The sequence below is a fragment of the Archocentrus centrarchus genome, chromosome 17 (genome assembly GCF_007364275.1).
Source record: "Archocentrus centrarchus isolate MPI-CPG fArcCen1 chromosome 17, fArcCen1, whole genome shotgun sequence".
Taxonomy (NCBI): Eukaryota; Metazoa; Chordata; class Actinopteri; order Cichliformes; family Cichlidae; genus Archocentrus; species Archocentrus centrarchus.
Window position 1 is genome coordinate 6,995,668 of NC_044362.1, and position 27,278 is coordinate 7,022,945.

A 27,278-nucleotide genomic window follows, 5' to 3' on the forward strand; every position below is an offset into this window, starting at 1 on the left:
TGATTTTACTACAAAAGGTTTAAACTTTTCATGATATCATGACTAAAAGTTCACAAATTTTCACCAGTTTGTGACTACAGAGCCTCTGAAACCTGAGATTTTTTTTTTTTTTTTTTGAATGATCATTCATATGTATTGGTGAAAGCAGTTCTTTGGCAGAAATAAGTGCAGTAAATGGGAAAATAAGGATGTAGTGTTAGGAGAGCAGGGAGCAAGAATATTAGGATGAAAGTGAATAGAAAGGAAAGGAAGGGATGGGATGGGTGGGAAGAAAAAGAAGGTCCCTCCTCTTTGCTCTCCACTCTTCCATACGATCTGGCTTTCTCCTCCTCACCATCTGCTGTCTGTAATTGCCTGTCTAGTTGTGTTTGTGTGTGTGACTCCTCTCATTATTTTAAAAGTATAAGAAAGGGAAAGCCTAATCAAGGATGTATTTCATGGTGAACATTAGTTAAAGAGAACATCTTTCTGTATTTGGTGAACTACAAAAGCTTTATGATTATTTGTGTGATTTTTTTATTTTTATTTTTTAGTCACTCCACTGACAGATTCACAAAGCTGAACCAGGAATTAGTTACTCAATTTGCTGTGCGAGACCAGCTTAAGTGTCATGTGGGCGTTATAGTAGTCAGTAAATAAATCAGACTGGCGATCAGAAAAGTCAGAGGATATGTTTCCTGCCAGCTCGGTGACTTATTGTTTTGTGATGCGAACAAAGCCACTGAGAGCCGTTAACTGGCTCAAGTGACAGAGATGAAAAGGAGGGAAGGTGGTGACAGGGGAAATGAGGAAGAAGGGGAAAAGAGAGAGAGAGAGAGAGAGTGATCTGGAAAGGAGCGTAAAGACAGATGGAGGGATTGGGAAAGGGAGAGAGAAGGGGAAAGAAAGTCAGAGATAAGATGATCCATCTTGGCACATTAGGGGGGGTGTTTCAGGCCTATATTCCATTATGGCTGTCAAGGAGATGCACACCTTCACTCTGCTCTCCTGATCCATCCATTCATCCCTCGTTTGCGCAACCAACCTGTGCTTCACTGAGGAATCTCAACACTAAAAAGTCCTGTCAGCCCTATTTCCTTGTTATTGTCCAGCTGTCTTCTCACCCCCCCATCTTCAGCAGCTCTGGTGCCTTCCCTGTACTACCCAAGATTAAACGCTCTCTTGTTACACCACAGGGCGAGTGTGTGTGTGTGTGTGTGTGTGTGTGTGTTTGAGCATGCGAAGTCTAAAGCAGGACATGTGGGTACACACACGTGTTTGTGTGTTGCCCCGACATTAATCATCTTTAAGGGGCTGACAAGCCGGGTGTGCGACATCGCATCACATCAGCACCACCCACCCGCCCACCCCCGCTTCTCCTCCTCTTTTTCTCCTCCTCCTCCTCCCCAGGATTTATCTGTCCATTCGCCTCTCCCCATCACTCACTTCCCTCAGGGAGCATTTGACAGGGAGGGGGGAAAAATAAAGGAAGAAAAAAGGGAAAAGACAGAAGAAGTAAAAATGGAAGGAAAGGATGAGAGACAGTGACAGCAAAGAAGTTAAAAAAAGAAAGAAAGAGATGAAGAGTGAAAGTGTCGGTGGCTCTTTTGATTTAACTCGATTTTTAGGTCAAGTAAACATTGCCCAGCATTACATTCGGATTACTTTGCTGCCTGTTTTCGCTGAAAGATATTTAATTTGCAAATGTCATAAGTTTTATGTAACTGAAACAACTTGCATATGGTGACATGACAAAAACAAAGTCTGAGTTACTCACTGGTGGTTAATACACAGTTTTTAAGCTATAAAAAAATCTTTTGAAAATCAAAAAACATGTAATATAAAAGCTATTTAAAAAAAATGTACATTTTAAACAACTGCAACCAAAGCATTCCCCCAGTTTTTCATCAAATGCTTTGTGATGCAGGATTGATTGATTGATTGATTGATTTGGTGGATTTTATATGGTGCTGATCTAGAGCTGCTTTTATGTTTTGGTGACAGCAATTTCCATGTCTGGTGGATGTAAGTTGTTGGCCGCGTTTATTCCATCACATCAGAGGCAGTATAATTTACATGTCTGAGGAATATGTTTGTCGTTAATGTGCTGGTTCTGGTGTTCTTGCAAAAACGGTTGAATTCAGACCAGTTCCCACAACCCAATCACTCTTCCACTTTGGCTTTTCATTGTTGCTTTTCTGTTGTCATCGCCGTGCAGCCACATGTCTTTATCGTCAATCTACCGGTACAAAAAAGTCTCATTCACGCAGAATCTTTCACAGCTCAAAAGAAAATCGCCTTCTTATTGAAATGCAAAAAGTAAACTTTCACTGTACAAAATGAGCATTTCCGCTTTTTGACATTGCACAGACTCAACAATAATCAAACACGCGTTTGTGTGCACGTCTTGTGTGTACGTCCACGACCTCCAGGTCTCCTGCAGAATGGAAAGCGCCCCATCGGCTGCAGACGGGGATTGGATCTTTCTTTGTTTGCTGTGGCGGATGGCGACGGCCTCAGCATGACTCAAATTATCTTGTCAAAGCAATAAAAGGGGAGAGGGAGGTGTGCAGGGAATGAGAAGAAAAAAGAAGCGATGGAGAACCAAGGAGGGAAAGGGAAATATCTGAAAGGAGCGTGGTGGAGGATGCAATAAGGTAGAGAAGGAAATAAAGGAGATGAGCACACATAGAGAAAGAATGAAAGAAAGAATGAAGGGATGGTCGGGCAAAATTAAAAACTGAGAAAGGGTGTGAGGATACGTGTGGAAAAGAGATAGCAAAAGAGAGAGAGAAGGTAATCGATTACCTATTTTTCAAAGTCACTTAACGTGTTCAGTGCTTTGGGCTCTGTTAAGCAGCAGTTCAGGAGAATGGGAAGCTACTATGCATACACACGCTCTGAGAAGGCGGGTGTGTGTGTGTGTGTGTGTGTGTGTGTGTGTGTGTGTGTGTGTGTGTGTGTGTGTGTGTGTGTGCGTGTCCCTTTACTAGTTGTATCATGATGTGTCCTCTTGCAGGAAACTGTTGTGACAGACCAATACGTGAGCAAGGATAAATGTCCCCCGAGGGCTGGATGTGTGTGTATGTGGATGTGTGTGTGGATGTTTGCGCATTAAAAAAAAGACACACCAAAGACAGGCCCGATGGGGAGTCCCCCTGTACCTGGTCCTCTTGTTGCCGTGGTGACAAGCAGTCTAAACGGGATGTCCTGGCTGAGGCGGAGCCTATTGTTCGTGGGCTAAAAAAAGAACTATTTGATTGGCTATTCAGGAAACCAGGAAGTGTCCTCCGACTCTAAGCACTGATATGATTTCAATAGATGGTATTTTTAGCCAGGTCAACAGACAGACAAAGTTATGCACAAACACAGACTACACCATGCAAAATGCACATGTTCCAACACGTACATGGGACACAATGACACACACACACACACACGCGCGCACACTAACACACAAACAGGTGGGCCCCACCCTGTGCCCTGCTGATCAAGGACAATGAAGTGAGGTAGTGTTGGCAGACTCTATCCAGCATTATCTCATCCATGGCAGACACTTCTTTAACTCCCCTTCTAACACCACCTCCTGCTTTGACCTGAGAGCAACATTACACAATGGATACTGTAGAGCACTCTAGTCCTTCTTTTGTAAGTGTGTAATCCAGAAACACATACTGTGGTGTGTGGTGCTTGCTAGCACAGGTGTTGCTGCCTTCTTAAACCCATTTTCTTGCTTTTACTCTTTAAATTCTGCTTCGCTGCCATCAGAATAGGTCAGTCAACTCCATGCGTAGAGATTTGTGTAGGAGAGGCCAAGGCCGCTGCATGCTCTAGCATCTTGTCAATCATAATGTGGTCATTTCCAAAAGCATACCCTGCATGTTTTTACTCTGAGGAACAATATTTTTATGAAATGAATATTATGTTGAATGATCTCTTTTGGAAAATGCTCACTGAAGTCAAATGAGAAATAGGGTTATTTTCTCATAGTGCAATAGGACTTATTTTTGCACCCACAGAAGTTGCCCCTTGTCCCTCTTAAGGTGCTTCTACGCTCACTTCACTTTTCAGAACAGCAACCACAGGATGCTGCAGTATTTAAAATAATAGTAATTAAAAAAAAAAACAACTTGAATTCTGATACTGTATAATTAAACAAAATCCACATGTACATGCATGAAAACAAAGTTTGGGTGCTTATACCACTTGTACTGATATTCGTGTCATTGTGTGTGTGTGTGTGTTCCTCTTCATTGGTGTCTCCAGGTAAAAAGAAGATGTCCTTGTATGACAGCCAGGCTCCAGTCTGTCCCATCTGCCAGGTGCTGCTCAGGCCTGGAGAGCTACAGGAACACATGGAGACAGAGATAGAGAGGCTAGCCACCATATGTCTCAGGTAGGACTGTGTATGAAGTTGAAATAAAAAAAAAAAATGACTCCAAGAGTATATATGGGTTAAAGTTTGGTCATTTTTGTAACTCTGGTCTCAACCAACAGGAAATGAAATCTGTTTTCAGGGTACTTTTGCCTTTTTAAACCATTGCATGTCTTAAATGAATACTTTATTTCAGACATGCTTCAGATCTATCTTACTTAAAATACGATTGTATGGTATGCATATATGTGTATTAAATAAAAAGTACCAATGTGACATGTTTAACTCGGGTTAAATGAGGGAATAGCTAGCTATCTTTATCAACCATGTCTTCCTATCATTCCATTAGAGTCTTATTTAAATATCTTTGACACTAAACATCCCTTTTTTCTCTTTAGCAATTAACTGGTTACAAACCTGGATTATTAGCTTCACTTTTAGTGCAGTTGCTATAAACAACCTTTCAGAAAACCTATTCAACTTTACAGTATCAACCCACAAGAATACGTTTATATGCTAAGTTAAGCTAAGCTAAGCTAAACCAGGTTTCCTGCAATAACAAACAGATCAATGAAAGTAATATGAATCCTGTAATCTAACTTGTGCTCAGGAAGCAAAAAACATTGCCCTAAAAAGTCAGGTTATCAATTAACAAATTGAAATGTCTCATAATTTCATTAAATTAGATAACATGAATCATATCAGCAGGATATGTTGGTTGATGCTGGGTAATTTTTAGGTATTACTATCACCTGTATTTCAACTCAGATTGTATGTCAAGCTCACTGACCCTTTTTCTTTATTCTGAACAAAGATTTTGGTACCATAAATCTGCATAAAAGGCAGAAGCGTGCTGTCAGTGTAAAGCTAAGTGTTTCCTACAGGGATTAGGATTCAAACCTGTGACCTCAAGTTCACTGCTGCCCCCGTTTTTTTCCCTCATGGCAGTTGCACGAGCTGTTTTACGAGGGATAAATCAACTCCAAGCCCTTTTAACGATGGAACGCAACCATTAGGATCCATATTTCACCGTGACCACGCGTCTGGTTTTGTGTGGGTACCTACGTGTGTGGTCTGTGTGTGGGTGTGACCCGGTGTCCACCTAAGCGGCCCAGTTTTATGATAGTACCCATTAACCTGAAGGAACAGGGCAATAGATAGCGTCACCCCACGTGGAAATCACACTTCATTTACCCACCGTTTACACTGTGTGCACCCCTCCTCCTGTCTCTCTCTCTCTGTCCACACACAGTACCGCTTCATCTTCATTCCCTCCTGTTTTTTCTGGCCTCATTTTATTTGTTTTATTCTCTTTTTTAAATCTCTGTCCTCCTCTCTTGTTACTAATCCTAATGCTCTGTGTTTTTTTCTCCTTTGCTTAATAGGCCTTAACTGTTCTTTTTTTTTCTCCTCCCCATCTGTGTTTCTTCAGTCATTTCTTCATGATCTGGCTTTGCCATGGCTGTGGGTGTTTATGCTAAGGGTTTTAAATCAGTTCTAGCCATTAAAGACTCACGATGTATGGAGAAATTAATGCACAGAGAGGGATTCCTGTGTAATTATATATAATTATGAAGAAGTAAATGAAAAATAGATGTAAGGAAAAGGATGAAGGAAAGGCTCCAAATGAATGTCAGCCAGATGTAAGACATTATTGTATAAATAACCAAATTTTGTTTTTGTTTTTCTTTTCCTGAGCTATCAGCCACATCTCAGAGCTTTCATCAGTGGATAGAAATGGTTCAGTTGTCATCCAGAAAGCCTGGAGATGTGGCTGGGACCTCTAGGGAAGCATGGGAGCCATGCATCATCTAGTAATATGGCAAGGTGTCTGTGTGTGTTTAAATAATTAATAAAGGTTAGTAGTTTGTCCTTCCCTCTGGCTGTGTGAGATTCTAGCCCTGGGAAGCCTGGATCCTGCGTCCACTTGCTGTCTCTCACACGCACACATGCGCAGCCATTTAAGGAAATAGCATCATCCCGGGCTGAGATGGGATTGTGGCTAACGTCACAACTGGCTGGTTTACCTGCTTGCCGTTAGAGCCATACACACAATGTACAACGAGAGGCGAGAAAGGAGATATTTTTGTGAAAAGCGCTGCCGCTGTATCTGTGAATGGTGTAAAGGAATGTACACAGGAGATGAAACAGAAAGTGTTGTGTGCATTATATCACAAAACTAACCCCATTCTAAATGGCACACCCACCCACTGTGTCTCTTTTTCTCTGGCTCTCCGCATGGGAGCTGCCATTATTGAAAGTGACAGTGGGAATTTGGTCCAATTTGCAGTAAATGTGCCTTTAATGACGAGCAGCACTCGCTGAATAAAAGAACTGTGGGTATGGAAACGAAGGTGTGCGTGTGTGTGTGTCTGTTTGAGTCGCATGTGTTTCTACTTGTTTTCTTTTTCCTCTTCTCTCCCAGTTGATGTTGCTGCATGTAAATGTACAAGTGTTTGATTACAGCTGTCAGCCTGTGTCCTCTCTTGTGACTGGGAGCTGTGTCACTTGTTCATAGGACACAGCCTTTCATGTTTAGGCACCGAAATCACACACACAGAGTTTGGCAAATGGAAATCTATCATGCCCTGTACATGTCAGGTGGCTTGGGGCAGGCAAAGTAATCTACATACCCCATCGCCCCCTCCTCACCTCTGCTCCCATTCTTCTCCCTCCTCCACTATAATCAATTTGCCTCCACTCAAGCCCCCACCTCTCTGCCAGATGACACAAAAAAGGCAAAAAGCAATCAGTATCTTGAGTTTAGTACCATCCTTCCATTCTCTCCTGCATCTATTCCATCCAACTCCCACCAAGAAAAGACTTATTCATCTTTAACTGGCTCTCTCTCTTTGCACCCTCTGACTGGAAGCGGAGGTGTTAGGCTGTCACTCAAATTCAGTATGTCTCTCCCTGTGTACGATTGATGCAGATTTAACCAGGATGGAGGTGAGTGGGCAGTTTTAGTGAATTGAATTCCTTCCAAATTACTGTTCAAACCGAGTTGAAGTGGTACTGCTAGCACCAGCGAAAGGATAAAAGAGGATAAAAGGCTGATCTTGCTGTTGGAACGTCTTGTGCATCTAATCTGAGTAATGTGAAATAGCAATAATTAACATCCCATCACCTTAAAGGGAAACAGGAAGAGCAATCTGACACTGCAGGTCTCTGACAAGGCTGAAAATTCCCACCACACCATACATGAATTAAGATCCCAGATCCAGAAGGATATCTGGATTGGGTTAGTTTGCTATGTTTTCTTGCAAACATGATAACAATGTTTTCTAGTTTTTCTTATTTCAAGCTGATATGTATTAGTAAATATAAAATGCTAAATTTGTCTCTCCCCGTCTCTGGTAAAGAATCAAATATTCCTGGACCTGGCTCCAGATCTGATTCTGGAGGAACTCCAAAAGTGAATAACTTAACGTCTAAGTTGGACCAATAACAATAATAAAAATAAGCTGTATTTAAATTGCACTTTTGAAAACAGAGTTTATAAAGTGCTTTGGCAGGCAGGCCAAAGCACTGACATTAAAGTCATCACCCAGTCCTACCTCTAGTAAATATTTCATGCAAATGCAAACGCACCAAACAAATCACATAATCACTTGGTGCAGAGCAACAAGATGACCTTCAAGTGTAAATTGATTGTGTTTACCAGCATCAGAGGGACTTAGAAGAGACACTTTTGAGTTGCTGCATAAACTGCTGTTGAATCTATTTGTTTGGTTTGTTCCATGTGAGACTCAAAAGCCTGGATTTCTTTTTCTAGCTTTGTCTCTGTCCCAGACTCCTGGAAGGGTAATAGTCTCCAAGTAAATGGACTGGTTCTTATATAGTGCTTTTCTACTCTTCTACTTTGAGCACTGCTCAACTGATACTGCGCAAGACACTGGGGTTCAATATCTTGCCCAAGGATACTTTGGCATGCGGACTGGGAGAGCCAGGAATCAAACTACCAACTCTACTAATATCTCCTACTAATCGGAGGTCTCCTCCGATTAGTAGGAGACCTCCTGTACCTCCTGAGCTACAGCTACCCATAAGTGTCCTTTTAATCTTTCACAAAAGAGGTTCAGCACATGGAATGATTGCAGAATAAATAACTAATAACTTTTTTATACTGTATTTAATGTACATATTTACATAGGCAGCCTCTTGCCCTATGACAGCTGGGATAGGCTCCAGCCCCCCTAAACAGGATAAGAAGATGGATGGATGGATGGATGGATGGATGGATGGATGGATGGATGGATGGATGGATGGATGGATTTACATAGGCAAACTGTGTAGCTGGATGAAGTGAAAAGGCAAGGTTTAGACACTGTTAACTATGGTGATGAACTAAATAATAATAACATTTTTAAATTAACCACTACTGGTTTTTCCAATATTGCTTTTACTGTAGATGGTAAGCAACAAAATGGTACATTTGATCCACCACCTGACACCTCCTATGATCCTAACTTTTACCCCCAACTTTAGATAACCTAGTTCAGAGCATGTTCTGTATGAATCTGGTTTACGTGGTGAGACGAAAAACTATAACAACCACTTGTTTGAGGCACCAACATGCCCTTACCTCTCTCCTACACATGCCTCATTAGCAACACATTTTAAATTGTATCTCTCATTCCTCTTTGCCTCCTTTTCCTCCTGCTTGTCTGGCGTGTTTGTTTCACTTTGCTTTGCTGCTCATTTCCACACTCTTTTCCTTGCTTTGACATGGCAGCCAGCTGGAATTTCTAGTCCCATAACCCTCGCTATCAAAAATTCATAGAACTGGGCACACAGATGTGTGAAGCGCTGAGAAGAAGCGGCAGCACACCAACTCTCCCATCACTCCCTCTCTTTCTTTCTCTAGTTTTCTGTCTCCTTTCATCTTTCCCTCGTGCGATGTCTCTCTTTATGTTGCCCGCTCGTTCTCCCTCACCACATTTCTCTCACCTCACATTTCAACCCCCCCCTCCCCAATTCCCCTTTCATCTCTCTATCACCCCCTCTGTCACTGTGGCAATTTTCTCCCATCGTGGCAGACATGCAACTGCTGTCCTGTCTTGCTCTCTCTCGCCCCCCCCCCCCCCCCCCCCCCTTCTCTTGTCGCTGTTTGACACTGTCAACAAGCAGGTAGAGTTGGCTGTTATTGTTGATGCCTCTGCAGAGGTTCCAGGTAATGAATAAAAGAGCGATAGAGGGAGAAGGGGAGAGAGAGAGAGATGACAGAGACAAAGATAGAAAAGAGGGTAAGAGAGGTGTGTGTGTGTATGCATGTGTGTGTGTGTGTGTCTGTGTTTGACTGTGTGGTGGTGGGGTGTTGGCAGATTCCCCTGCATTACACGGCAGCTTGACTGTGTCACCCGTGTTTATTCTCTTTGTTGGTGGAGGTGTGGCCAGCTGATCCATGGTTACACACAGAGTTGCAAAACAACACACAGGTATGCACATACGCGTCCACCATCCGCAAAGACATACATAAGCAGACACCCATCCTGCACAGTGAGACACATGCATACTTACTCAGCTAAGTCATCTCAGGACAAAAAGAATCAGACATTATTGAAAATCACAACTAATAACTAGTATTAGTTTAATAACTACTCATTAATCTTATTTCTTTTCATTTAATTTGCAAGTTTGTGCTATAGATTGTATTACATTTTAAGTTCTAATCCCTGCGTTGTTATCTCTTGAAAAATGTCTGAATCAAGTTGAATGAATCGTGTACCAAAATCCTGCTGGTTTGCTGTAAAGGTTAAAATATTTCTGATGTAAATGTATCCAGTAACAGAAGCCTACCACAAATAGGAGCATAGACTGTATGTAGAAGATGGACATAGCCAGCGTAACTTCACCAGTTGTGATATACAGTATATGTGTCAGATCAATGTAAGTATAGATTTTTAGTTTCAATATAAAGAAAATTGTACTTAGATTACGATCTTCGTCTACCACCATTGATCATCTTTTGTGTCTACTCGCTAGTTAACAGTGTTTGCACAGGCTAATTATCCACCACAGTTCTTTGTCATTCTAGCTTGGCCATATTTAATAAACCATACTCACTTTTAAAAGATGTGATTATTTCAGTTTCTGTTTTACTTTGAAACAGAAGGTAGCCATGCTCCTGCAGGCTGCAGTTTGATGCTGCGTTACGGTAAAGTTGAGGGAATCAGAAGAGCTATGCTCTGAAAAAGCTCCCAAACCCGAGCTAAGAAAACCCATGACATCACAGAATAATGCACAGAATTATTATTTTTTTAAGATTAAACAGCAACATGAACTACACCCCGCCTCACATACTCTCTATAGGAAAATATATTTCCATTGCACTTTGACACATCCATCACCCTCTCCACTCGTTCCTATCGCTGTGCAGCTATGCATTATATTTCACCGCTCTTATATTGCCCTTGTCTTGCTCTTACACCTCCTTGTGCATCACTTTGTAAATTCTTCTCTCAGATAAGTGACATATAAATAAGGCTTCTTATTCTTATTACCCACCCATCCATCCATTGAAAAAGGAAATCCCTTGTCTACCAAGGCATGCTGTCAGATTAGAGGTTGTGCGCAAATCAGTTTTAGGCTCCCTTCCCTCCATGGTCTGCCACTGTCTGTCTGTTTGACTGTGTGTGTGTGTGTGTGTGTGTGTGTGTGTGTGTGTGTGTGTGTGTGTGTGTGTGTGTGTGTGTGTGTGTGTGTGTGTGTGTGTGTGTGCGCGTGTGTGTGTGTGTGTGTGTGTGTGTGTGTGTGTGTATGCGTCTGCGTGTCCAAGAGGGTCTGGTGAGCTAACAGGGTCTCAAAGCAAACATGACAACCCTGTCTCGCTTCGTCAACGGCAAGCTTGTCACAAGGATTTGTGAAGCTCGGAGAAATTTATCTCTGTGTTTGGGTGAAAGTGTGAGAGACAGGGGATGGCAGAGGCAGAAGATGGGAAAGAATGATGGGGAGGCAGACAAAGCAGCAGGGGGAGAAGAGAAGGAAGAGAGGGCAATAAAAACAAAATGAAAAAAAAATCAATTGAGAGTAGAGCGGTCAGTAAAGGGGAGGGGAAAAGGGATCAAAATAAAATAATATGTCTGAGTTTGAAGAATAAAAGCTTTTCCTGTCATTCATTACCAAAAAATGCCACACAGGCTTCTGCCTCTATGCAACCAACCCCACCTCTGTCCTTGTGATATTTACATGCTGCCTGATTGTCCTCCTGATATGTCCTGATATCTCCTGATTGTGCTGACAAGTCAAATCACTGCGACATCTGTTATATACACAATTTGTGCATGAGTGTGATGAATTGAATTGAGTGAAGTGTGTGCTGCCTACGTCTGTAATCATGCTCTGCTGTATTTATTAGTATTATAACGGGTCAATGAAAATAGAAGAGTGATGGATGAAAGTGAATGAACATTAACAAGAATCTAATAAACTGATCTCAAGTGAATCCCTGGTAAAAATTCACAGATATTACTTGTGTGTCAGTGAACACGCACAAGACATGTAACCAGAATAATCTCAGCTCACTGCCTTCCTTTCTGTCTTCTTTCTCTGCAGCAGTAAGAACCCATCACCAAAGGATGGAGTGACCACTCCAGGAACCCCCAAGGTGAGCCCACCCTCAGTATTTAATGTAGTAATGTGTTTACAGGCATTGTGTAATTTGTGTGAGATTTCTTTTAGATAGAAGTCAAAAGAGTCTGCAATTTCTGCCCAGCTTATGGACAAAAAAAAAAAAAGCTGCACATCATTTATTTGGTTAGATTTCATAATATTATACCTACTTTTTAGGTGATGCAGTGTACTTTCTTTGCTGTCCAGCTGCCAGAGTTGTTACTGTCTCTGTTCCTCTCTGCTGCACTAAGGGGAAACCAGCTGTACTGTCTTACATCTTATACAAACATGAACCAGCCTCCCTTGGTCCAACGGGCAGCAGCGCTAGGAGGCACTGTACTGTGGTTGTTCCAATTAGAGAGACAGAGAGAGAACGCAGGCAGAAATAAAAGGCAGAAGAGATCAAACTGCAGGGAGACGGATTCATGATCCCGTCAAGAAGAGTTTCTTACTGTTTCTGCGTCTTCATCTGGCTGAGACCTTTTCAAAAGGCTTCTGACATCTTGTATTGGCAAAAGACCTGATATAATAGTCCGGCTGTAATGACTATATATAGGAGGAGAAAAGGAAAGAAATTGTTTATCATGGTGGAGGACTCATCTCAGATCGTGGCACTGTGTTTCTTGTTATGGCCTGGCCATGATTACACAGGTATGAACCAAATTATAGCACGTTACTGTATTCACCCTCTGCTTTTGAAACACAGGTTGAAACATATGGGTGTGTTCCAGCCTGTTAGGAGCCCCCAGAATTAAAGTATAAGATCTTATGTTGATTATGAGTGTGCTTTAGCAACTTTTCTCTGTGTTAGAGTGAAATACATCAAAAATAGGTGGTTATATATTCTATACTGCGAGTGCCCAGTTAACCATGATGGACCACAGCTGTGCAGCCCAATAATACAGCAATGTATTAGAACCTTTTTAACCTCACACAATTAAAAGTATATCATACGTGTTCCCTCAAAAGATCCCTAAAGTCATCAAGTTCTTCATTCATCTCCACATTTGTTTTCATTTCTGACTAAATACCAGGTGAAAGTCAAACGCCCGACTGCAGGAAAACGTGCATCTGACTCACAGAAGAATGTACAATCCGGGTTATTCGCTTTCATTCCCTTACACCTTCGGGTGCTGACCCGGGCTTAGAGCAGCCCTTCACAGCCCTGTGGGTGGGCTTGTACTTGAGGGAGGCAGACAATGCTGGGTTGAGGGGTGAGTGCTGGCCTTCCCTTGCAGCCGTGACTGCGCATCGAACTGCTGTTGTTTAGTATTCAGCAGCAGGCAATAGAGAATGGAGAAGGCCAGTCTGAAGCACGTGGGCCTGTTGTTATTGTCCCCAGCTTGGTCTGTATCACCCAGTTGTGTTAAACCGGAGATTAACCTCAACACATCTACTCATGGGGTATTGGGCCCACTCACTAAGCTAATGTTGGGGGGGGGGGCATGTGATATCTGTAGGCCCGTACCTACACATGTGAGATACCGCACCACCCAATGTGCATTTGAGCAAATTTAAGTCCTTTTCTCTTGAACGCGCTCTCTCTCTCTCTCATACACACACACACACACACACACACACACAAATTAAATATGTTATAATTTTTGGAATGTAAACAGGCATTTTTGTTCACAGTCAAATTTAGACTTCTGATATTTCCCCCATGAGCGACTCACCTAACTGGAGCTTTAAACACGACTATTTGGGAGGCAGCCTTTTTACATGTTGATTTAATTGGTTGGTTTAAAAGACCAAATTTTCAGGGAGATCTTCATTCATAATTTCTTTGTAGAATACTGTTAAATGTCACATTGTAATGATAAAACTTAAGCATATTCCCAGAAGGCCCTCGGGTAAATGATTCCTGACCTTTTTAAACCTGGATAAAAGAAGAAAAGACCACACACACACACACACACACACACACACACACACACACACACACACACACACACACACACACACACACACACACACACACACACAGGCATAAAAGCACCATGCATAATGTCCAATTTACTGTGGCAGCACTGGAGGTTGGTCATTTCTCACATATTATTATTAGATTACTGCTGTCAAGCACTTAAGCCTCTGCTCTGCCCCTTTCCGCTTGATTAATAGGAGCCGACTGTAAATACAAATATTTCATAGCTGCCTTGTAAAATAAGGCACAGGAACACATGAAAACACAAGTACACACACACACACACATACACACACACAGAGCTACAGCTCTGTCAGGGCTAAGCCTTGTAAAAAAGTGATATTGCTTTTTTTTTCCCCCTTTCTCCCATTCTCTCTTTTTCACGTCTTGTACCTTCCGGTTCCTCGGTGGAATTCCCTGGACTGTCTTTGTCACAGAGTGGGTTAGAAGAGGATATTGTTTTATATGTGTGTGTGTGTCTCTGCCAGAGAAAGACTGAGCATGCTTCGCAAAGTGTTGTGGGACAGATTTATGGACAGGCAGTGTCCCGTAATGTCAGACAGTTAAACTCCTCCTTTTCAGATATTTACCCTTCCCTCTGCTTCCCCCTCTCCTCTTCCTCTCTTTCCAATCTCTCATTCTTCCCTAACTCCTCTTAACATCCCATAAACATTAACTCTAATCAGTGGAAGGGATTTTATAGACAAAGTCAGGCAGGTTACAGTCATCATCAATGACATGTCTCTCTCAGCATCTGTGGCAATAACACTCTTGAAATTCTCCAAGGGTAAAGATCCACTCCTGTTTCTGTTCCCTTTTCCATCCAGCAGATGTGCTGTAATGCTGACATAAACTTCAGAATGTAATATATTTTACTTTTGGTTATTTTATTCAATGCACAGATTGCTTTCTTCTTTGATTTCTTGCAGTGTTTCACACTCAGTAGTAGTAGCTTTAAATGTAACACATTAAACTGAGTGTAGCTGCTTTCAGCTGAATTCCACCATTTCCATCTGCACCTTAACGGCTTTCATCGGGATAAACGCGTGTCTGCTCACGCTCTGATGCTTCGGGCCTTTTCAGCTCTCGCACCTATGAAACGTCACCTGCTTTTTCCCCTAAAAATTCTTTCATTGTCACTACTTTTAATTGACTTCATTTTATACACTTGAACTGCTTACTTTCACTGCAGCTGACACTTTCAGCTCAATTTCTCAGCCACACTGACTGAATATTCAACCTCTTTCAGTGATTTTATTTTAACTGCTTTATATAATGAACTTCTTCCACTTTCCATGTTTTAATTGTCATTTCAACTGCTTTTTTTTTCCAGAGCATTTATTGCCCATAGCTCACAACCACTCAATTAAATTCACGTAGCCTCAAGCTAAGGTGCACGAGTGTTATCTGATAATGATGCTTTTGTGCCGAGATCTGAATTTATTGTGGAACAGCATTACTCTTGTGTTTACTGATTATTCCCATGCAGGACAAGTTCATGTGTGCTCATTGTCCCAGAGATGGTAACATAACAAGATCATCTGCATAGAAACGACTTTTTCTTCCTCTCTGCCTTTCTAGTCCATGCTGCTGTCGGTGCACATCAAGCGTGAGGGGGAGTCACCTGTGGTCTCACCCCTGTCGTCAGAGGACGCCCACCACTCCGACAGATACCAGGTCACACACACAGGGGCGCGCGCACACACACTCACACACACACACACACAAGGGCAATTTCCTGATAGCTACAAATTCAGGATATCAAGTATTTTTTTCTATCATTTTTGTTCTTTTGGCTTTGTTTACTTCAAGAGTAATACACAAGAGGTCACAATATGTTCAGAAATTAGTATCAAAATATAGGTATGTGATCTACATGATCTATGTGTTCTACAAGTTAAAAGTACAATTTCAAAATATGTATAATTTCAGTAACTCACAAAGGAGTCTAAACATAAAAACTGAGCAATTTGAGCACCACAGCTTCACTAAATATTAAAAATTTCTGCACAGATTATTTTTCTTTTAAAAAAAGTGTCCTTTCCTGTGCATACAAACATCTAAAAGTTAGTTTTATTTATTTACAGATTGTTAAAAGCATGCACAGGTGGATCGTGTGACATTTGTGGGCAGAGATTTGTGACTCTTTATGTTCACGGCTCCATTTGAATCCACAAATGGATGCTGCATTCAAGTGCCAGCAGAAAATGAGGGCATCTGGGCAAATGTAATATGATTTGTACGCACGGGAAAGCTTATATGACCACATCTTTGAAGTTTAAAATGAGATACTTTTTTTCATGTAATTCATGAAGTTGTGATGTAAATAGTTTTTAGGTCCCGACTGATTTATCAGCGGGCTGATATTAGCTATTTGCTGATCTACTGGTATCAGCATCATAATGGCTGATAAATGATAAAAGCAATGTGAATGTGGACATAGTTTGTCTGCCACACAGCACTCTGCAACTTTGAACCAGCTGACCCAACACCCAGCTGATCCGATTCCAGGAGAGTGTAAACGAGTAATTAAATAAGTGTACATAATAAATGTAATAAATAAATGAAATCTGTTTGTGTCTAAAAGAAAAAAATAGCAACTGACATATTAGAATATGGGATTTTAATACTGGTAAATATCAGTATGAATATTGGTCTTAAAAATCCTGTACTGGCCAGGCTCTAATAGTTTGTTTATTAGTACTCAAATTGCACACAAATTAGTTTCCATCTGCGTTATTATCTAACAACATGTCACTCACCAGTCGTTAGCCAGTGAGCGAACCTGAGATAATCCTTCTTTCTGACACCAGCTTCTATTGGACCACTGGACGCAGTAGGCTCTGTGATGACTGGTTAACTATGCAGCCAACCCCTGGTGAAAAACATGCTGCTGAATACATTTTCATAAAAGGAACACATGAACACGTGATTTTTGGTGTGATTTTGAATCCGACCATCAGAGGGTTGATGATTTTGGTTTCTACGTCCTTTTGTTTTCAACAAACTACACAATGTCAGTCCTACACAATTTCAACTTGAATATTTCATTCATCAAGATCTGCTGTGTGATTTAAGTGTTTTCTTATTTTATTTTTGAGCGGTATACTGTATATGGTACACTTTGCAGAAATCTCTCATCAGTGTTATTTTTTTAGAGCACCTGTTCATCAGTATTTTCATGTTTAATAAGGAATTCCAATATGTGATTTTTGAAACTCTGCTAAAAGGCAGCGATTTGGATGTTGAGGTGGGATTATTCCTCTTGTTTTCTGCTGCTGTGATGCCACTGATATCAGAATGAATTGCAGACAGAAATGCATTTCACTCTCTCAGCATTTCTTTTTTGTTTTTATTAACAATCTAGCAAATCACGTGAATATAATTATGACATATAACAGTGCAGCAGAACATTATGGTAGATTTGGGTTTTTATGCCTCCTCAGCAGTTAAGTTGACTAACAGGCCAATCTCCTTAAATCTCAGGTGTCACTATGACTGCTTTTATCTCTTAAATTCATCAAAGTTTGTTCGGGGTAATTCCTGCAGCCATGATGTATCTCGGGGTTAAGTGGGCTTCCCCTCAACACCATAAAATAAGAACTATTAAGTCCATGCAGACGTTACATCCATACGTTCAGGATGACACAGCTCATAAAGACCTTATAGCAATAAAGGAGATTTTCTCATTAAGTGAAACTGCTGAAATCACCTTATATTATACAAATGATTAAGTCAATGGTGACTCTTTTCAGCACCCTGAAAATAAAGCATAATGGCAGACTTTGCCACCTCCTCTCTGCCTGTCAGTCTGCCTCTTCATGTCGTCTAAAAACCTGACCTATCTGCAGCCATTCAGTGAGTGTATCATAATGAAACCGTAGCAGTGGCGATGAGCCGCGAGCAGGCCTATAACTCAAGTGTGGGCGGGGAGGGGAGAAGCAACGGGGAGCAGGTGAAGGCCCGGCCGCTTGATGACTCCCGCTGACAGACTACGGGCCGGCGGTGAGGACCGAACCACTGCCTGTTCACTGTCGTCGCGTCAAAGGGAGGGTATCCATAACTGCGAGTGCTTTAGTCAGCATGTAGTTAAAGACATGCGGGCCTGTGGGTTTGAATCCCAGGAGACCCGCGGCAGACAGTCTGCAGGAGAAGGAAGCTGATAGAGAAATCTTCACTTATTAAATTTCAGAATACTTTTATTGCAAAGACCATTATTTTTAATGGAGCAGGGAATTTACTAGAACCAACTAGGACCTCAAATGTTCCAGCTTCACTCAGATAAATGTAAGATATGTGTTTTTTCTCCACCAATGGGAGTAACCAAGTATATTCACTCAAGTACAATCTTGAAGTACTTTTAGATGTAGCCTTTATAAATACAGGGAGATACAGTTACATTTTTGTGAGTTATAAGAATTTAAATAAATGTAATGATAAAGATATAGTAATCTTTTTTTTTAGCATGTGACCTCTTTGCAAAGGAAGTTCTGTCTACTTTGCAGCTTTCAAGTTCCCAATACAACAATGTAAAATCCTGCACAGAACAGCCCAAATAAGCTTGATTTTAAACAACTGGAGGGGCTCTTAACATGATTAATTAGTACTAGCAATGCGACAGTGTAATAAATATAAAATATGGTGCACACAGTCAGTCAGTAGAATGAGCTGTTACTTTTGATAAGTTAATTACATTTGCCAATAAAGCCCTTGAACTTTACTAACTCCAAAATCAGGCTTTGAAAGCACGCTTCAAAATGTGTGGAGCCCTCTTTTCTGAAATAAAATCTTTCCTTTCTACTTTGGTTTTTGTTTTGTTTGTTTTTAGCAGCCTGTATAAAGAAAAGTAGTAAGAGTAGCTGTACAATAGCTGTCTGTCCTGGGTCTGGTGTAAATCACACTTTCTGCATGAGACGAGACCGTGGAAGGAATCTCGTTGCTTCCCCCTAGCGGCCCAGATGCGAAACAACGAGTGACGTTTCCATACTTCCGTTTCCAGCGCGGTCACATGATCAAAACAAGCCAATATGGCGTCGAAAATGTGTTGTATTTACCGATACGGGCGCCACTTTCAATCCTTTTCCATCCGTATGAATAAGTAGACAAAGTGTTTAGTTTGCAGTGATGTTCGGAGTCTGGAAACTCAGCCCGGCACTTCGCAGCGGTGAGTTTTAGCGGCTCTTCAAGGAGCTGTGGCAGAAAGCTCACAGTCATGGAGGAGGTGGAAAACAAGAGAGAAGTACGCTGGATTGTTTACAGTAGCCTCAGCATCCAAAGCAATCCCTTTATAAGCAGTTATACTAGTACTTGTAAGCACATTATAATGTTTCCTCATCATCTGACGGGTGTTTGCTCTGTCTTTTTTCCCTCTGTTTGCAGACATTTTTACGAGTTCGGGCAAACAGGCAAACGAGATTGAATGGTATGTATACATCTCATTAGTGATTTAATATTTCTAAAATTATATAATATGTGGCCCAGAACTGATACATCTGAGGTGAATGCCCTTATTGGGAGTCAGTTACAGCACCCAGATTTCTTGTTGGTCACGCAGGTCCTGAAAAATCATACAGATTTACTCGGATGTTACTGATGAGTTTCAGTTAACCGGAGGAATAAACAAATAGTTTCTGTAGCTGTGAAGTGGCACAGCTGAATGAAAAGTTAATGCAGAAATGAGGTGAAAGGGACATGAAACTAAATGCTCATAAATACATGAAGTGTGTAGCATTGTGACAGAACAGGAGTCAAGCCATAGGGGGCACATTTGTTCTGTTCTTTATGATATAACCGATTACCTGCTGTTTCATCATTGCTGGCAGATGTGTGCTCTGATTTAAGGAAGCTTAAAAAAAACCTTTGTGTATTTGATCACTGGCATTTTTCACTGCCAAAAAGAGAGGTGTTCCAGAAACTTTCCCTTATTTTACTGGGACACTTTAGGAACTTTCTGCAGGGCTTTCTTTTTAACTTGGCCTCTCTGTATCTTGACACATGCATTATAGAATGTCTTCTTTTTTTTAATATGCCAAATGCATCTTATTCCTATGGGAGAAGCTCTTTTCAGCTCTTAAAAGCCCCACTTTGGGCTTTTTATGTTTACCAGTACATTCCCAGGAGCTTGTTAAACACAACTTAATGCTGCTCTGACGGGAATTTATAGAATTCTCAAAGACAGAAAAAAGTCATTTGAAAGATTTTTGAGCTGCCTGCTGCACATAGCTGAATAACTTACATATGTCCTTTTGGTAAAACACAAACATATACAGTGTTTGCAACTAAACACAGTACATCATCACTGAAACAGACATCAGTATGTACCAAAGTAACCAGTCAAATTCAGATGTCCTATCCTCCCGCTGAGCAGTATAAACTCATTCTCTTTGTGTTAGACGTTCAAATTTAGTTTGTTTACTCATCTTTGTTTCCCCAGAATGAATGACATTTATATCATTTGCATATATTATATTTCTAATGATTGATTCATGTCTCTTAATTTAAGACAAACACTAGAAATGCAGTATTTCCAAAAAGTACTTTATCCCTGGAGTTTGGCGCTGCGTCTGAAAATTCCACACTGTGCGCTGAATACTCCTCCTGAGGTGTTGTTGACCCCCTGTGGCTTCAGCTGACACGAGGGCAGCGTAATGTTGAAAGGGGGAAACAAAAGAGATTTATCAGTGAACTTAACTGTTTTAGCTTCTGTATAAAAACATAATGAAGTGGCAGCTCAGAAAGGCCACTTGTGCTGCTGGACCTGGAATAAAGTACATTATGGCTGCAAAAGAGAAAACACATATTTAAACACTAGGTAAATGTATCTAAAATACTGGGGAGGATATCTTGGGCATATTTGAACAACAGGGGGGTATGTGTTGATATACACTCTCCTGCCACTTTATTAAGTACATCTTCCTGGTACTGGGTTTGACCCTCTTTTGCCTTCAGGACTGTCGTGGCATCGATTCAACAAGGTGCTCATATTGACATGATAGCGTCACACAGTTGCTGCAGATTTGTCAGCATGTCCATGATCCCAGTTTCCCGTTCCACCCATGCAGTCTTCTGCTGCTGCAGCCCATCTGTTTCAAGGTGTTATGTGTTCAGAGATGCTGTTCTGGATACCTTAGTTGTAACGGGTGATTATTTGAGTTACTGTTGCCTTCCAGTCAGCTTGAAGCAATGTGGCCATTCTCCTCTGACATCAACAAGGAATTTTCACCCAGAGAAATGCCACTCACTGGATATTTTCTCTTTTTTTGGGCCATTCTATGTAAACCCTAGAGATGGTTGTGTGGGAAAATCTCTGCAGATCACCAGTTTCTGAAATGCTCAGACGAGCCAATTAAATCATCTTTATTCCTCATTTTGACGTTCAGTTTGAACTTGATTGGCTCTACATTCATTTGTGTTAACAGGCAGTTAAACAGGTGTACCTAACAAAGTGGCCCGAGAGTGTATATGATTACCACCTTGTTTTCCAAACTCTTTTTTTTTTTGTCCAAGTCTATGATAATAGTCAGTGAAGACTTAGTTTAAACTACACCCTCGCCCTCATGTGGAACCGGGAATCGCTCTCATGTGGGGTACAAAGGGTGGGGGTTCGGGGGAGGTGGAGAACCCTGCCAGACCTAATTAACAGTCTTTTCCCTTCTCGGTTTAACAATGCTCCTCTCAATTAGCGTCAGGGGAGAAATAGTGAGGAGGAGGAGGAGGCGGCCATCTCTCATTTTAGCCCTCCCTCATCTTCTTCCCCTACAGTTATGGTGTATTGCCTCATGTCCCGCTCCTCTCCCTCCACACCTCACCACAGTCCCTCTTGGCTTCCTTTCTTTTCCCAGCCAGCTAAAAATTAATGTCCCCGCGCGCCATTTGCAGTTAAGAAAAAACGACAGATACTCCGGGTGCAGTGACGGCTGTTCTGCTCTGTTAAATTTCTAATTAAATGTGTGTGTGGTGGGGAGGTTGGGGAGAAGGGCCAGGAGGAAAGGAAAAGAAATGAGAGGAGAGGAGCTGAAGGAAGGAAAGGAGTGTCATAGATACAGAGAGTGGGAAGAAGATTGAGTTTGTCGCATCTTAACACGTGGCAGACAGCAAGTTTAGAGACACAGGCCTTCTTTCAAACTCCTGTCAGAACTGCCATCGAGGTCTTGTGATTGATACAGCGACGACTCAAACGCTCAGATCTCTCTGGTTCTCTCCTGAAAGCTTTGAAAGCTGTGATGTTATTAATGGAAGCTTATTTACGTTTAAATTTTAATTTAAACCATCACAAGCAACATGTGTGTTAAAATGTATCTTCCTCTCTCTCTCTCCACTGCTCCTTCTTTTCCAGCTCGTATAGGGAAGATGAAGAGGAGGAAGCCTGAGGAAGGGGGCCAGGTATGTCCGCTGTGCAGCGCCCCATTGGCTGGGAGCGAGGAGGAGATGAGTAGACATGTGGAACAATGCCTGATCCAGGTAGTACAATCGGGGCCCTGAACCCTGCCTACTGCCAGTTGGACAGCCTGTCAGCCCTTCCCTTCCAGTCACCTCTTTACTTCTTGTAGATGTCACGTCAGTGCAGTAGTGCTGAAACCAGCCGGTAGCAACTCTTCTTCTCCCAGCACCCCTACCACCTCTTAATCTCTTTTACATGATGGTGTTGCAGTCACATCATATTGGATTAACTGTCTGAATGACCAAAGCATAACAAACATTGCAGTGTTTCATATATACAGACCTTACTTTGATAGGCCTCCTAGGTATACATGCATATTCGGCAACTTATTTTTAGCATTTTTAATGTTTTAATGTTTTTGTCTGCCCAAGCAAATATTTCAGCATTTCAGTAGCGGAAAATCCCCTGTCTCTTATTTTGAAAGTTCAGTCACTGCTAACCAACAGCCCTTCCCTATCTGCTGACTAACTGGCCACATTGATGCGGTGCAGTCCCTGATATCAGTCATTTGTCTCTCTAGAGAGAGAGAGAGCCCCGACCACAGGATGAAAAATGCACTCTGTTGTATTACATGAGTGTTAGTTACAAAGTGGGCCTACTTATATTTACAGGGGATCCCATTTTATGGTACTATTGATAATTCCTTCAGTAAAGTTTCGGTGCACACAAACACAACACAACTGTTGCCACAACTAGAATCTAAATCTGCATGTGTATACATTTTACTTCTGTAAGGTATCATTATTTTCAAGTAGCGCCTCGTATATGCAGTTTATCCCATATGATGTGGTTGAGTCCTGACATGTTGCTCTTACATGAACACAAACGTCAGATCTGAGGACAGTCTGGTTTTCTTTTGTTATTCTTTCTCTCCATCTCTTCTGTAGATGCTGAACGTTCTTTCTTAGAGTAGGCCAAAGAAAAAACTACTCACTAACTATTCCTCCTCTGTCTCACCTCACTGATGGCTGTCCATTACACTAGTTAGAGAAACTAATGCTTCTTTCCCCACTAGCATGCTTTGGGCATTCCAGTACTGTACCAGGCTGTATGAGCTGTGTTTAGCATCTTTGACGTGTAACTGCGTGCATCAGGTCTAACAGATGGCCTAAAATGTAAGGACAGGTTTACATCTGTTTCTTTGGTTTTAGCTTCATTCTTGTTCCACAGTGGAGCTGTGTGGTCTCTTTAAAAACTACTCAAAAGAAATCAAACCACCAGAATTGATTACCTGCTATTGTTTTTAACCAGGCTGGTTCTATGGTATCATTATCATAACAAGAACAGCAAAACGAGTCTGCCAGCTAAACAGTTTCTTTTCTTTCCCTTGAGGTAAAATGAAACTGATAAGACTGAGTCATGCTAAAGCTGTTTAACCTGCCACCCAAACAAAGGAGGAAGCCATTGGAAATGTCAAAAACATTTATCTCAGGCACCAAACTTTGACCATAAGATTTAGATAAGCAGCATCTTTTCTGTGTGGTACAGTACAGGTAAAGCCTGTTATCCACCAGCCCTTAACTTTAAGAAGTGAAGTGTGTCCTCTTGAAGTTGATCAGAAAAAGACAAGCTGTTCAGACCTGATCAGTGTACGGTACTTTCAAAAATGGTTGCTCTGTTTGCTGTGATTAAAACGGTGTCCATGTCTGTCTTTGTGCGTCAGCGTGAGGGAGCGCTAGGCGACGATGACTCTGCTGATATGGATGGAGAAAATGGGCGGGGCTTTGAGGAGTACGAGTGGGCGGGACAGAAGAGGATCAGAGCCACGGCTTTGCTGGAGGGAGGCTTCAGAGGTACACACACACACACACACACACACACCTCAGGCTACTCGGCACTGCTTTTATTTCCCACTTCCACTCACTCAAGGCAGGTTGTCTGCGCATTCTCTGGATAAGCAATTTGTTCAGTGGTGGCGGTGTGCGCCCTGTGTGATGATGTGGATGTCTAGTCGTCCGCTTGTTGGAAGACTGAGTGGCCTGTCACGACTTCAGGGTTGCATCCAGTCGCAGCAGTTTGGGTCAGCACTGTTTGTTCTCTCCTCTGTCTGTCTCCTCCTTTGTTTCCCTGCTCATCCATCATTCACTGCACTCCTGTGCACTTTGAGCACTGTCAGCTCTGTGAGACCAGTCTTGAATGTGGCCAAAGGAGCTGTAATGGTGCCAGCGGTCTTGGTGGCAATGCAGGCTGGCCCGGGGTCAGCCCAGTTCACCTTGGCTCGGCCCTGCACAACCCTCTTGGCGAGGGGAAGGAAAACACGTTTAGCTGGGCAATTGACCCGCTGGTCACCGCACTGTGCTCCCGTGTGTGCGCCCAGAAATGCAATTATAGAACTAGATGGGAGAGCTGGTCACTGGGGAGTATGGCTGCAGCTATGTGACACCACACACCTACAGTGCTCACACTTTCTCTGTTTAGAAGCTCCTCTTGCTTCCACAAGTTTATTATTTTAATTATGTGTTGTTTCACTCTCCTTTTTAATTAATCGTTATGTTACTTTTTCACACAAAGGATTTTCTGGATGTAGGCTGGATTTCAAATCCTCTTTGAGCATCTCTCTGAGCTAACTGAGTGGAAATTATACATTTTTAAAATACTTGGATTAAGTGTTGACAAAGTTATCGATTTGGGTCCCAGGCCTTTCACAGGCAGTTACACCACAGGCATAAGACATTTCTGTGTAGAGAACAATTCTGTCTCCAAGTGTCTGTAGACCAAACTGAATTTTAGTTCTGGTTACCAGATTATTGGATTATCTGATGATTACTTGATTTAAACTAAACAACAAGGTCCTGGGTTCTAATCCACCAGCTGGATGGGGCCCCTCTGTGTGGTGAACTCCTTGTGACTGTGTGGATTCCCACTTGTTGTGCCAGCTTCCTCTCACAGTCCAAATGGATTTTAGGTTAACTGATGACTCTAAATTGGCTGTAGGTACATTGTGAGTGTGAACCTTGGTCTGCTTCTCTGCGACTGACTGACAGGGTGTACCCTGCCTCTCGCCCTATGGCAGCTGGGATAGGCTCCAGCCCCTCTGTAACCCTAAACTTGATAAGCAGAACAATAAAGGATGGATAGTTGGTTGTGCTCCACATAGATGTTCCATAGTGGCCTCAGTTGTGTTTATCTGTAAAACATAGAGAGGAAAAACGCGACTCATCAGGGTGTGCCCAGGTGGGGGTAAAGACTTGTTGTTACTTCTAAGAAGCTCTTTCAAACTCTCCTGGCTCTGCTTCTACTTTCATCTGTCCTTCTGCCTGCTGGCCTCCTTCTCTCCCTGTTCGATCCATTGTTAAACACACACATGCTGAGCTTCACCTGCCTCCCTCCCCTCGCTGAGAGAAGAGACAAGACAGATCAATGTTGAAGTCTCAACTAAACCGCGACAAAGTGCAGCTCACAGGGTGGGAGGTGGTTTCCCTACCCGTCCATCCATCTCCCCGACGCTCCTTCCATCCGTCCATCTCCCTTTCACATCGTTAAAATGAGCAGACACAGGACCCTTCTGCTGCACTCTAATAGGGCACCTTGTGATGTGACACAGATAACTGAGGTGGCCTGGGGAGAGCAACTTGAAACACGCGCGCACACTCGGCAGAAAGCTTAGAAGGTGGATTTTGTCTTGAAAGCTCTTAAGTGGTTCTAACACACACTGCTGAATCCAGCAGGCTCTTGAGAGCCAGCGGCTGACTAAACGGATATAGAAATGTTGCAGGGGGGCCTCCTCAGCTGGCGAGATGAAGAGAGGGCCTATTCCTCTGTGAAGTGCCACCATCCTTTCCTCCCTTTGAGAGCGCAAGGAAGAAAGTCAGGGGGAACAGGCCCTTTTGAGGGAGGGAGGAAGGGGAAAAAAATCGAACAAGATCCGTTTATGATTCAACCCTGTGTGAGTGAAGACTTCCCTCTGTCTCGCACCGGCTTAGTCAGGTTGAAAGGAGCCATATAGCACAGACAGAGGGATTTCTTTATCTGTCTAGTAGACTGTCTGTCTGTCTTATGGGCTGCAGAGTAAGGTGTAACTTTAAGTTTGCAGGATCCAAAAAACAGTCTTCATCCATCTGTCCATCCATGGAAGGGATAAATGTGATTTAGTATAAATGCATATTTGTCATTATTTTATGTGTTATAATAGCGCTTGGTACCTTTCTTTCGCCATGGTGGAGGTATTTTATCATTTTCTTTTTTCAAAAAACTTCGAAGCTGAATTTGAGGAACTCTGATGTAGAGGCGGAGCTAGGTCTGGATCGCTTCATAAGGTTAGGATTTAAATCTGGGATTTATAGTAAAGTTCGGGGACTTCACTGTCCCTTCAGCTAACAGTCACATTTTATAATGCTAATGTGCTCATTTCCAGATCCTTAATTTATTGTTGGAATCTGCTAGAGCAGTTTTGCTTGATTCAAATCCCCTTTCGTTCACATCACACAGAACCAAACGTAGGAAAAAAAATGTTTGAAACCCAGTGTCGAGAGCAGCCTGAAGCCTAAGCTTTTGGCTCACAGGGATCACTTGACTGACACTGACTTAATTAGGTATTCGCCCAAATAATCATGTCATGAACGTCTGTAAATATACAACACGTACTCTGTTTATATGTAAATGTTCTGTGTTTCCCCAAATATATGTTATTATTTGTGTGTCCCACCTCTTTTTTTATTCTTGTGTTTCTGTTTGTTTTTCCTCATTACCAAGTTGGAAAGTGTATTCAAAGTTTGGAGCACAGTAGCTGATCTATCACAGATGGATGACTAGAAAGGCAGGCAGGGAGGCAGGCAGACAGATCCTGAGGTTCGATATTGGGCCAGTCTGAGGGAGCGAGTAGGGAAAGATGGGGATTATTGCAGGATGAGATGGCCCAGAGGGATTGAGAAGAGGAGAAATCTCTGCTTTGTAAATGGACTTCAAAGATGACCGTCTCATGTCTTTGTGTCTGTGTCCCTTTCCCACTC

General features: G+C 42.1%; 1 protein-coding gene across 5 annotated transcripts in view; it reads left to right on the forward strand.

The window, feature by feature from the left end:
* Positions 1-27,278, forward strand: part of rnf220a (ring finger protein 220a) — a 163,361-nt gene that overhangs the window by 117,984 nt on the left and 18,099 nt on the right. For 2 of the 5 annotated variants that reach the window (XM_030751804.1, XM_030751807.1), the window contains exons 3-8: positions 4,246-4,375; positions 11,909-11,960; positions 15,471-15,566; positions 19,269-19,311; positions 22,225-22,271; positions 23,993-24,122. In XM_030751804.1, coding sequence (XP_030607664.1) covers positions 4,246-4,375; positions 11,909-11,960; positions 15,471-15,566; positions 19,269-19,311; positions 22,225-22,271; positions 23,993-24,122 — 498 coding nt within the window. Of the gene's footprint in view, positions 1-4,245; positions 4,376-11,908; positions 11,961-15,470; positions 15,567-18,845; positions 19,129-19,268; positions 19,312-22,224; positions 22,350-23,992; positions 24,123-27,278 lie in introns of those variants that run through there. The other 3 variants (XM_030751803.1, XM_030751805.1, XM_030751808.1) reach the window with 2 other exon arrangements.